Source organism: Antechinus flavipes, chromosome 1 (genome assembly GCF_016432865.1).
Source record: "Antechinus flavipes isolate AdamAnt ecotype Samford, QLD, Australia chromosome 1, AdamAnt_v2, whole genome shotgun sequence".
In the NCBI taxonomy this organism is placed as follows: domain Eukaryota; kingdom Metazoa; phylum Chordata; class Mammalia; order Dasyuromorphia; family Dasyuridae; genus Antechinus; species Antechinus flavipes.
This window is the reverse complement of record NC_067398.1, coordinates 554,164,907-554,178,645: the sequence shown is the minus strand read 5'-3', so window position 1 is coordinate 554,178,645 and position 13,739 is coordinate 554,164,907. Positions and strand designations below refer to the sequence as shown.

The following is a 13,739-nucleotide window of genomic DNA, read 5'->3' as shown; positions in this document are numbered from 1 at the left end:
TCTGCATTAATTTCTTAGTTCACTCTGTCCTCATAGTCCTTCCCTTTCCTTCAATCTACCAATTACTACTTAGGATTGTACTCTAAAACCTCAAACTCCCTTGTCACAGATTAAAATCTCTTCACATTTCCTTTTCTTCCATATACCCAGAGCATAGTCTATATTATAATATACTTCTATAATCCAATTTTTTTCTAAGTTCACGAAATTTATTAACTCACTTTTGAATATTTTTTACTCTCTACACAGCGTGGATAACAATGGTCAGCCTCTTCATTGTTGCTCATGTAACCCCCTAGATTACCCTCCCCTCAACTTTTGGTTAAGCTAGCTCCTTGGTCATTGTGTTCCTAGATAAAATCTACAAATCCATTCAGAGCTGCCATGACCTCCAAAAGAGATCTCATTGATTTTCAGCAGCTTCTTTACAAGGTTTTTCTTATTTCCTTTGTGTATTTCTCCAGGCAATCATTGAACACGTATTTATTATGTACCACCTTCTGTAAAAATGAGCAGGAAAAGGAAATGGTAAACTGCTCCAGTATCTTTGCCAAGAAAACTCCCAAAGGGGTCATAAAGGTTGGCTATGACAGAAAAAAATGACAGTATCATTCTAGGTGCCTAGGGATAGGAGTACAATTAATAGTCAGAATAATCATATTTGTCACTTACTATGTGTCAGGCACCTTACTGCTTTGCAAATATTAGCTCATTTGATCCTTAAAACAACCCTGGGAAGTAGCTATTATTATTATTATTCTCATTTATATTTGAAAAAACTGAAACAAATAGAAATAAGTGACTTGCTCAGGATCATACAGCTAGTAAATGTCTCAGGATAGATTTGAACTCTGTCTATCCTGAGTCTGGTACTTTATCCACAATGTCACCAACTGCCTCAATGAATGATGCAGTCTCCACTTGAAAGGAGCATACATTGTAATGGAAGACATAACTAGTGACTGTATATAAATATATATATATATATACATACCTCTCTATATATAATATGAAGTGAATAAACAACAAAATGAAAAGAAGTTATGTACAGGGTATTTTGGGAGGGAGAGTTCTATTAGTTGAAAAGATCAGAAATGGCTTCAGGTGGTTGATCATGCTTGAAGCTGTGTCTTAAAAGAAGAAGAGAGAATTCTCTGAAGCGAAAAGTTCTAGAAGTCATTGCCTTTGATACTTGGGGGACAGCTGGTGCAAAGGCACAAGACATCAGAGTATCTTTCATGCAAAACATAGAAAAGGCCAATTTGCCTCAATTACAGAAATAGTGTGATGACCAATGGGGCAAAATTATTATTGGTTTTAAAAGAAAACCAAGAGAATTTATGTTTGATCCTGTTAGCATGGAGAGTTACTGAGTAGGTGAGTGACTCAGATTGATGTTTCATGAAAATTACTTTGGCAAATGTGGAACATGTACTGGTATGGGGAGAATGTTCTCTGCTTTTACACGATATATCCCTCTTCCTTACTAAGGCTATCAAGTATCCATTATACCAATCATATCCCCCCTCATCCACTCTGGAATGTTGACCCTTCTTCTAATCTCTACTTTCTCCCCCACTGAGGCGCCCTTCCTTCTCCCTTAAAAATTTGCTCAAGTATGCCTGACTTTAGTCTCTCTATGAAACCCAGCCATCACTCTATTGTTCTTCAAGCTGTGTTCTTATTTGTTTTTTCCTATTTACCACCAAACTCCTAAAACGTGTTCTTACTGCTTCCTTTTTTTTTTTTTTTGGTAGCTAATTCATTCTTCTCAAATATAATTTTAATCCCCATTACTTTACTGAATATACATTCCTATTTACTTCTCAATTGCCCAAATGCAATGGCCTTTTGGCCTTTTCTCAATATTCATTCTCATTAATCTCTCTAAAGTATTTGACACTCCTGATCATTCTCTCATTGAGATTCTCTTCTTTCTTAATTCCTCTCTAGCCCTGCTTCCTCTATCCCTTTTGCTAGTTCCTCATTTTTCATTCTAATTGTGAATCATCTCCAGGACAACTTTTGCTCCATGTCCTTTTCTTCTTATACCTTTAATTATTTAGACTTTAATGAGTATAATTCCATATATCCAATCTTTCCTTTCATTTCCATTCTGGAGACATCCAACTTGCCACTTATTATTTCCAGCCTTGATTATTATAATGGAATTCTTAGTCTTTCCCATTGTATAGCCCTGTCAAACTCATTTTCTAAAAATGCTACTTTCCCAAAATTTTCTTGCTCAAAAACTGTTAATAACTACAGAATAAAATCAGGTTCCTTAGTCTGGGATTTAAGGCTCTTTACAATCTAGATTCAACTTGCCTTTCCATTTACTATTTCACACAATTATAATGCTCCAAAAATTCTGATATGCTGTAGTTATATAATCTTGTATAAGTCATTCACTCTGAGTTTAATTTTTTTTTCCTGCAAATTAAAAGTATTAGACCCAATTACCTATAAGAACAATAGTAGTAGCTGACATTTATAAAACATATTAATTATACATTGTTTCAAGTTCCTTCCAGATATTAAATCCTATTGTACTTTTTTTTTTTCTTTATAACTCTATGTACATTATTCCCTCTGGCTTTTACTCATGTCTTTCCCATACTACCTGTTATGGATACAACCTGCTAGTGGCTGTTGGGGGTCTATTTCAGATCAACAAAATAGATCCCTTTATGTGAGAACTACCCATTAATCCATTAACACTAAGCATCAAGAAGATCATTTCCTCCAATTCAATTTTGGTGGATACAATAGTCTATGGTGATTTCTTTCTACACTCTTAGGCACTTATAGTAAGTGCCACTCAAATGCCATTAGACATATTATTACCCTGGCTTGCATTATATTACCTCAATTTTTAATGTGCAAACCCATATCTTTTCTATGATTGTAAGCTCCCCATGGACATAGCTCATAATGTTGTACTTCTGTTGTGTTTGTACAATACCTTAACCAATGCTAGGCACAAAGTAGACAAGGAACAAAAAATATGTTTTTATAGATCGAAAGCATACCTCCAGTCCTTTCAAAACAAGTGTTCAGTTTTTTAACTTTTTTCCTTGCTTTCTCTTCATTTACAGGTCACTACATACGTGGAATTTGCATCTTTGGAAATGGCGACTTAAAGTGGTTATATGACTCCCCCAATATGTTTGCTAACAAGTTTGAGCTTAAAACATATCCACTTACTTTAGAATGCCTGGAGCTGAGGCTTAGAGAAAGAGCCTTAAACCAAAGTGAAACTCCAGTACAATCAAGCTGGTATCTTTGATCTTCCTTGATTCCAGGATTCAAGGGAATCAAGATGGAAACAAAAGCTTAATTAAGGACTTTCAGTTTGGAGAGGAGCTCTTCATTTCCTTAAAGATTTGGTCTTTATCAATCACAGCTTTCAAGGATTAGCTCTGAGATGACAATGAACGTTTTGGCCACTCAAGATGAAACATTGACCAAAGCAGAAGCTTCATTCCAAGTAATGAGCATGGACTGATTGGATATCTGTGACTTGGACACCTGTGACTTTTTTCATTCTACAAATTTCAACTATTGATATATTATAGACAAAATAATTGGACCATTTTATTTAAGACTTTTGTTATAGCTACATGTTGGATATCTAGAGTATACTGAAATATAAAGAAGAAAGCCTACATTTTTGTTGGCATGTCTATGACAATGCAGAATAAGTTCACCTCCAAGAAAGAATTATTTCTGACTTAGAACAGTGCCACATCTCCAGCAAAGGATAGAGCAAGGCTTGAAACACTGAATGACATCTACTTCATTGGAAAAAAAAAAAGTCTGTGAAGACTGTATGCTTTCTCCATTACAAACTCCAGGTTTTTCTGTGCCCTTGGCTCTCTTTTATATTTATCTTCTGAGCAAGGAGTTGTGATGCTATCTTAGATATTTGCTGGGAGAAGTTGTGAAGTGAAGAAAATTTCAACTTTACTAAAGCATGGATTCCTTCCTCTGTGTAGGAAGACAATGCACTTTTACATGTTTATAGAATTTGAAAAGGAGTAAATTCTTAAGTGCTGCTTGAACTCTCTGTGGTGGTGTCTGAGCTAATCACTACATGTTAATGTGATTCTTTCTATGCTTTCTTAAAAATAACATCCCAGAGAGTAGATTGTACTCTGTCTAGCAGAGCTTTATCTTGAGCCAGTATAAAATAGCTTTGCCATGTGTTATCACTATAGGAATATAAAATAGTACAGGGTTTTATTTCCCATTCTTCTTTCTGTCTTCCTTATAATAAAGTAAAATAAGTAATTCTAGGCATTCATTCACAGGAAGAAGATTTTAAGACCCTTAAAATCAATGGAGGCAGTTACCTCAGCACTAGGAAATATAGAGGTTCTAGAAAATTACAGGATCTCATTCTTTTAGCATGATACAGTCAGGGTTTAAGATACCCATACCTGAGTTTTCCAGAATTACTGTCAGATCATGGAAGCTTCAGATTAGGAAACCAGTTTGAGATCAAGAATAGAAGGGAATACACAAGGAAATTGGCCAACCACCTTGAGAGGAAATATTACAGGTTCTTCAGTAACTGGTTCCTCCTGTTAAAACATTCCATTCATTTCTGAAGCTGGAACCTACTCAGAAGAAGAGTAGAATTTGGGACAACTTTTTTTTCTTTAGAGGAAAAGTCAATCACACTGTCATCTTAAGCCATTTTACTGTGATCAAAAGAATGTGTTCCCATTATGAAAAAAGGCAGCCTCTTCAGTAACATTTGATTGAAGTCTATGTTGTCATCCTATCAATACTTTGGATTGCTGCAGTTTTTTTCTGATTAAAATTCTTACTAGAGAACCAGTAGTATATATTTAGATAGGAAAATAGTATTTTTTATCTGTAATTTGCGCTTATTCAAACTTATACCTGTGTCACATTTAACGGGACCAACTTTGCCAAAGGGAAAAGTATGACTTTTCCTGTTAAAGAATAAACTGTGATCAATTGGTGAGTAAAAACCAACCAAATTGCTATCAGTGATGTCAGAAAACAGATTCTGAAGGTCTAAATGAATATTCTGGAAACAAAAGACTGTTTTATACACTGGACTTTGCCAGGAGAACTCTTTCAGGAATAGATGTTTACACTTCAGCTAGAGCTCTCCTACACACTTTTCAGGAAGAACAGGTTAGAGGGGAGCCTCAGACTGACAGATGATCACTGGTCTGCTTGGCATTTAAACTACTGATTATGTCTTTGTTTTGAATGACTTTTGTGTTATATTTTCATTTAAATAAATTAATATATTGTTTTCCACTTTTATAGGACAATGTATAGAGTTGCTTGTGTTGTTAATTGACTCATTGGTTAAAATCCTTTGAGAAAGGTCACTATGTGAAGGCAGTTCTCACATAAAAATTCTTTGATTGAAAGAAAAGAAATGAAAGAAAATGAGAACTTTCTTTAATTTTCTGGGAATGATTCAAAGCAAAATAGTAGTGTCAAACTCATGTATAAAGACGTAGGACTAGACCTCTTTATACAACCATGTACTGGTTGTATAACCATATAAGCATATACATATACTAGACCATATACAAGCATCCCTGAAGTTGTATATTGTTTTAGAAAACCCCAAACTAACATTATCTCTGTTGTATATTTATTTTGTTAAATATTTCCCAAGTACTTTTGAATCTAGTTCAGGCTACAAAGGTGCCATTCTTTTTGACACCTCTGGCCTAAAAAAAAGGAAAAATAATGGACCAATCATATGGCAAGAACAAGGGAGCATCATAGGATAGTTAAGCCTATGTAGTCCACTAGAATTCATACAATGTCAAGAGAACATGAATATTCCTAGCACACTGAATGGACCTCATATCAAATTTAAGGATGGACATAAAGTATACTTACACAGAATGGGGCGAAGAGTAGAATGATAGGTTCAGACCTCATACCAAATTTAAGGGTAGACATAAAGTATAATTATACAGAATGGGGAGGAAGAGTGAAATGATGGGTTTCAGTCTTCATCATTGGAGAGAATTAACCACATAGAATTTAGGCAGCTAGGTGGCAAAGTGTATAGATCATAGTGGACCTAAAATCAGGAAGACTGGAGTCCAAATCCAGCCTCAGCTACTTACTAGCTGTGTGACCCTGGGCAATTCACTTAACCTCAATTTCCTCATCTGTAAAATAAGGATTATGATAGCATCTATCGTTCATATAGTTGTGAGAATAAAATGAGATGATATTTGTAAAGTGCTTTTAAAACTTTAACCAGTGGTGTATTATAATTCCAACCAATTAAAAAATTTTCATTGTGAGCATTTACATCTCAGAAATCAATATAGAGGACTAATTTGTTTTGTTGATTGTCTAGATTTTTTTAAAGCGATGGATAAAATGATAATGCAAATTAAATTTTAAAATGTGTCTAGTCTTCAATTTTTTCTTCTGCACTCTAGTTGTTAAAAATTTACCAGCATACTCCTATTTAAAATGCCTCATAAATGCTTGCTAGTAATTATTATTACCAATTCCTTAAAGTCCCAACTACTTCAAAATTATCTTAAGAATCTTCCAAGCAATCTAGGTATCATTAGGTACTGGGAATTTTTTGGTTTTTTTTTTTTTTTAATTAGTGATTTTAGCTGAAAATTACCAACCTTTCAATGATAACATTCCAAACTTATTTAATCTGGTCCTCAGAGTTCAGATACCATATATTACTGAATCTTCGTTTGAAACCTTTCTACCTTAATAGAATCTTTTACAGCATGGGTTCTGTTACTCTAGACTTTTGATAAACATATTTAAAAGCATTATGCAGTAGTAGTATTGATTTGATTATGGGCCCAGATTTACAAAATGGGATAGTAGAAAAGATCAAGATGAATAAATGAAACATATTTGAAGCCACCCAACTATAGTGGGCCAAGGTTATTACTGTTGTGACAACAAAATGAGATAATATTTATAAAGTGCTTTTCAAACTTTAATCAGTAGTATGCTGGAGCTGGCTCTAACCAATTTAAAATGAACATTTACATCTTAGAAATCAATAAATACTAACAAAATAGGATTGATTGATGGTTTTGTTGATTGTTTAGAATTTTTTAAAGTGATGGATAAAATATTAATAATGTAAATTAAATTTAAAAGTGTGTCCTGTCTGTATTTTTTCCCCTTCAGAAATCTGTTTCTTAAATATTTAACAGCATACCTTGAAACATTTATTAAGACGTAGATGTCAGAGGGCATAGGTAAGATTTAGTAACAAATGACTTACCCAAAATTCCACAGCCAGTTAGTGTCAGGCCAGCATGTGAAGCCTAGTATCTGTACTTTCTCTTCTACCCTTCTTCCCTTTCCTCTCTGCCCACATAAGCTATCACATCCTTACCTAACAAATGTTCTTAAAAAGCATTTTTTTCTTTCCTTTTGGACCTCCCAAGATATTTTGGGGTTTACTGGTTAGATTTCTTTTTTAAGGATCATATCTTAAACCAAACCAATCTGATTCTCACTGATTATCAATATAGGCAAGTCCTAATTGGTCATTGTTTGAGTCCTGATTAACTCATATTGAATATAAACAGCTGTCATTTCTGTTTTGGCCAGAAACCCTGAGGGCCTTTCCTTCCAGATTTATTTACTTATTTATTTGGATTTTTTTTTCCTTTTGGACTATCTGAAAGAATAGTCCCAATTGCTACCACACCTTAATTACTAAATGGGTGCAATCTAGCTTAAAAAAGATCAAGGTCTCCTGTTGCATCCAGGGCCATTTCCAGTTCTTATGATCTATATCTTGCCCCTGGACCCAAATAATTCTGGATGAGAAAGTGAGACAAGTGACCTGCACTGATCTCCCTCACTTCCAGTTCACTTGCTTGTCATGGATAACATCACCTCCCTTATATCATGGTCCTCTTCTAGAATAAAGGACAAACAACAACAAATAACTGAAAGGTTTAAGTACCAGAGGATCCAGGAATGGTTGTTGAAAAAATGGTGAAGAACTAGGGGGAGGTAAACCAACTTTTGGGAAATAGAGGCTTCAAAATTTAAAAGAAATAAATTATTTTTCAGTCATTTGACTTGGCTCTTTGTGTCCCCATTGGACTTTTCTGAGCAAAGATAGAAGAGTAGCTTGCCATTTCCTTCTTCAGCCCTTTTTTACAGATGAGGAACTGGGGTAAATGGTTAAACAATTTACTTCCTCAGGATTATACAGCTAGTGTCTGAAGCTCTGTTTGAAATCATAGAGATGAGTTTTCCCTGAATCCAGGTCTTAGCAGTCTGTCCACTGCATTACCTAGCTGTTGCAGAAGGAATTGCAAACTACTCTTTGCCAAGGAAACCCCAAATGGTCACAAAGAGTAGAAAATGACGGGAAAAAAAATGAACAACGAATGACCTTTTAAATAATTTAGTCTTTTAATAATGTCATATAGATTGGTAATTTATGTCTAGATTAAAATCATTATGCTTGAATATATATAAGGTGTATGCATACGGTGTATGCATTTCTAAGATGGCAAATTAAAAAGGTACTACTAGCCTCTATTAATGGAAGAAGTTATTTTGTTGAATTTTCCATATCAGCAAAATCATAGGTCCAGGCTCTATCACTGTCCCATGTGATGCCATACTCAGTATTATAATAACAAAAATCAATATTAGTGCCTTTGAATTCCCATGTTTTAACATATAAAAATTAAATATGAACAGGTTAAATATTTCAGTTAAAGCAGGGGTTCTTAATATGAAAGCATGAACTTCTTTTAAAATTGGTAATCAATGTAATTAGCTTCATTTATAATCCTCAGTATTTTATTTTATGCTTTTAAAAACACTATGATGATGGACTTTAGCAGACTCCCAAAGTTATCCTCAATACAAAAAAATTAAGAAAGACTGAGTTTAACCAATATTTAGATGCTTTTGGTAAATTCATTTTCCCTAAATAATCCTTTCTTCATTCTATTCCCTTATTCAAACCTTCCATGATTTCTTATTTCCTGTACTATGAAAAGCTCAGGTTATCTGATTGACTTTCAAGATAGCCATGCATGACTTTCAAATTCATTTTTGTTATCATCAGTACCTCTCTTCAATAGTACCTTCACCACATTATGCTTAGGTTTTATCTCCATGCCATCTTTCCTGTAGATCCTCCTTCACAGAATCACCTCTCTTTCCCTTTGCTTAATCAAACTACCTATTCTTTAAGTCTCAGATCAAATCCATTTTCTAAGCTCTTATGACCCACATTTATCTTATTTCAGTTTCTTATTTAACAGAACCAGGAATATATAGTACTAAAAGTCTGCATCACATAATTTACGACTAAACTATATCCTATTTTATTTTACTGTTATTTCAAGCATATTAGACTTGTCTCCCAATAGATACCAAAATTTTAAAGTCAAGGACTTTGCCTTATACATCTTCCCCAAAATAATTTGCCTAATGTTTGTTGTTCAGTTCTTTCCAAACTTCATGACCCCATTTGAGGTTTTCTTGGCAAAGATACTGGAGTGGTTTGTCATTTCTTTCTCCTCATTTTTACAGATGAGGAAACTGAGACAAACTGAGTTAAGTAACTTGCCAAGGAACACACAGCTGGCAATCATCTGAGGCTGGACTTGAACTTAAGTCTGTCTCCAGGCTTGTCACTTAATCCATTATGGCACCTAGTTGTTTTTGTCCAGTCAGAGATCACTAAGTACTTGGATGTTCTACATTTGGAATCACTTCAAATTACTCATCTTCAAGTTCCCACTCTGCTACTCATCTCTTGTGAGAATTAGGACAAGTTAATTTACTTCACTGTGCCTCAGTTTCCTCCTCTATAAAAACTACTTTCCAATCACAGAGAGCTATTTGTAAAGATCTAATAAGATACATAAACAACTCTGAATTTTAGTAGTGTATTAATGTTTTATGTTACCCTGGCCAAGTTGTTTAATCTATCAATATTCTAGGCGGCTCTCAGACTTTAACTGCAGACAAGGTATCAACTTATATTAGCTATAAATGTCAGTTGAGTGAGATAAAAAAGAAAGCACAATTCCCCTAGCATCTTTCTGCCAGTCAACAGAGTAATGAGAGAAGCTGGTCACTGTTTTTACAATATCAAAGCTGTAATGGTTCTCAAGCTTTTTTGTTTAATCTTGATTTCAATCAAATAAATTGTATTTTTAGTAGGCTTTACAAAAGAAATATGCCTTAGAAAAATAATATGTCTTTGAAAAATGAATAGATGTCCATCAATTGGGGAATGGCTGAATAAATTATGATATATGAAAATAATGGAATATTATTGTTCTTTAAATGATCCAACCATTCTGGAGAGCAGTCTGGAACTATGCTCAAAGAGCTGTCAAACTGTGCATACCCTTTGATCCAGCAATATCTCTACTGGATCTGTATCCTAAGGAAATCATGAAGAAAGGAAAAGGACCTACAAGGACACAAATGTTTGCAGCAGCTCATTTTGTGGTAGTAAACAATTAGAAAATGACTAGATGGCCATCAACTGGGGAATAGCTGATTAAGTTGTAGTATATGAAGATAATGTATTATTGTTCAATAAAAAATGATGAACAAAGTGATTTTAGAAAAGCTTGGAAAGATTTACACAAAGTGATGCTGAACGAAACAAGCAGAACCAGGAATACATTGTACACAATAACAGCAAGAATGTGTAATGATCAATTATGGAAGACTGGATTCTTCTCAGTGGTTCAGTGATCCAAAGCAATAGACATTGGACAGAAAATGCCATCTGCATCCAGAAAAGGAACCATGGAGACTGAATGTAAATCAACACATTCTATGTTCACTTCTTTTTTCTGTTTAATAATCTCTCCCATGGTTTTACCCTTTTGCTCTGATTTTTCTCTCCCAAAATGATTCATTAAAGCAATGTGTAAGAGAAATAAATAATTTTTTTAAAAAGAAAAAAAAATTATTGTTCTATAAAAAATAATGAGCAAGCTGATTTTAGAAAGTCCTGGAAAGATTTATACAAACTTCTGCTGAGTGAAACAAGTAGAGCCAGGAATATATTGTACACAGTAACAGCAATGATCGACTATAAAACACCTGATTTTTCTCAACGATTCAGTGATCTAAGGCAATCCCAATAAACTTTGGATGGAAATTGCTATCTGCATCCAGAGAGAGAACTTTGGAAACAATGTAAATCAACACATGCTATGTTCACTTTTTTCTCCTTTTTCTTGTTTTTTTTTTTTTTTTTTTTTTGTTGTTGTTGTTGTTCACATAGTTTTCGGTTTTGTTCTGATTTTTCTCTCCCAACATGATTCATAAGGAAATGTGAGAAGGAGGAGGAGGAGGATGTGCATGTATAACCCAAAGAAAGAAGGATAGTATTTCTTTATTTTTTCTCTGGAAAAATAATATCACTCACAATTATCTTGGACATAATCTATCCTAAACTATATCTGACCAGGTATCTCCTATACAACATTTTAAGTCTGCTTGAAGTCTTTCAATGCAGAAAAACTCAGAACCTCCATTTTTCTTGACATCTTTCTTTTGGGGCATGACTTTTTGAATATCTCTACTTTCTGATATTTGTAATATCCTTTCCCTCATTTTATGGAGAATGAAACTGAGCCCCAGACTCAGAATATATCTAAATAATGACTCCATAAATCTCAGACAGCAAATCACCTTACTGTTTTGAAGTTTTATCTTGGTGGCTTGTACCTTGTATAGAATTTTTTATCTGAGACTTCTAAGCCTTATAACCAGGAAGCTAAATTAATCCATTTTTCCAAACCACTTTAAATCTCTAACCTTCCTCAACAAAGGAGTTATGTACTCGATGCAGAGAATTTTTAGCTAAGTGTACTTTTGGTAGTCAATCTCCCAAAAGTAAAATACTTATAAATTAACGGTCAAGAACTGTAATCCTTAATGCTCACTTAGAGTTCATTTAAGGAAGTCCCTGTTGCTGCAAACTACTGCTCGACTATCATTTTCCTATTCCTATTTGGCTATCCACATGAAACTTAAGGAAAGGAAGAATGGAGTAGACTGCCTTTTGATTGGGGAGCAGCCCTAGGTGAGGCACCTACCTCATAGGGCCTCAGAACCTGACTAGAACCCTCACCCACTCCCAAACATTCTATGTCCACTCTACAACAAACAAGAGACAGTGATTCTGCTTAGCCATAAGAAAGGTGAATAGAGGAAGGAATCAAGATAGAGAGACAGTAAAAAATCTAAAGACAAAAGAACAAAGCCCTGGCCCAAGTGGGGTCAACAAGTCTGTCCCAACAAAGAATATTCAGGGCAAATAACAAGGCTAGCCTATCCTATATTCCCCCAACATGAATATACTGAGATGGACTTGCAGACCAGCTTTGAAAGTCTACCTACCAGCAAAAGGGAAAGGGCCAGAAATGCAGTAGAAGTAAAATAAAACAAAAAACAAGACTGAATCATCAATGAATTCAACAACAACAACAAAAAAAACCCCTGTCCAAATAAAAGCCTGGTGGCAAAAGTTGATAAATCACCAAAGAGAATCTTAAAACCAGAAAGAAAAATGAAGCAGCAAATGTTTTGAACAAATATTCATACAAAAAAAAGTGAACCAATGCTTGATGAAATACAGAATTCTAGGGATTCCCAAGATTGAATGAACAACAAGAAGAAACTACACAATAATTCAAAAGAGAAATTAAATTCATAAGAGAAAAAAATAATATATGAATTTAGGTCAGAACTTAGAGCTCTCAATGCAGAATTTTAAAATACAGTCAGGAGATTAGGGGGTGGGAATGAATCTATGATGGAGAATTTCTTTTTAAAGTGAGAGATTAATAGATTATAAAGCAAAAATACTGACATGAAAGATGAGAAACAAAGAACAATTTTTTAAATGCCTGAATTCTATATAAACCAAAGTGTCTGACTTTGAAGATAGAATATTCAGATAACTTCAGAATCATAAATCTTCCAAAGGTTAAATTTTTTTAAAAATCTGAATACAATGATGTAGACAATAATAAAAAAAATTGCCCAGGATTTTTGACTACAGAGAGACATCAAGAGAGAGAATCTAATACTGTGACATATTTAACACGTATAGGACTGCTTGCCATCTGGAGGAGGGGGTAGAGGGAGGGAGGGGAAAAATCAAAACAGAAGTGAGTGCAAGGGATAATGTTGTAAAAAATTACCCTGGCATGGGTTCTGTCAATAAAAAATTATTTTAAAAAAAGAGAGAGAGAATCTACAAAAATAGTACCAGTAAGATAAAAACAACAATAAAACTTATTTCAAACTCTAAGGCACATAATTGTTAAACAATAATTTCAGTGTAAAAATTGTAATCAGCTAGAAGGAAGATCTTCAAATTTGAAGGAAAAGAAATTAAAATTTCATAAGATTATTCCATAAACCATGTGAAATTGCAGAAAACAATGGAATAGTATATTACAAAAGCAATGAAATTCTGAGGGCAGCTAGAAAGAAAAATGGTTAAGCAAAAATAACTTTACATAGCAATCAAATTCAATAATCAATGCCACATTCTACAGCCATAGTTCCCCAATACACACACACACCTCTAAGGAAAGGAAAAGGGTGCATTTCTCCATCTTTTTTCTAGGAACAATATCGGTGATTGTAATTGTACCATATTTGGCTTTATTTTACTGTTCTATTTGTATTATAGAAATAAGTGTTGTTCACAAGAACAC

The 13,739-nt window shown here is 34.1% G+C and overlaps 1 protein-coding gene across 3 annotated transcripts in view; it reads left to right on the top strand.

Annotated features, from left to right (window-relative positions):
- The window catches only part of LOC127544181 (N-acetyllactosaminide beta-1,6-N-acetylglucosaminyl-transferase-like), a 127,037-nt gene extending 116,726 nt beyond the window's left edge, over positions 1–10,311 (top strand). For all 3 annotated transcript variants that reach the window (XM_051970704.1, XM_051970705.1, XM_051970703.1), the window contains exon 3: positions 3,099–10,311. In XM_051970704.1, coding sequence (XP_051826664.1) covers positions 3,099–3,289 — 191 coding nt within the window. In that variant the 3' untranslated portion in view covers positions 3,290–10,311. The remainder of the gene's footprint in view (positions 1–3,098) is intronic.
- The last annotated feature ends 3,428 nt before the right edge of the window (positions 10,312–13,739 follow it).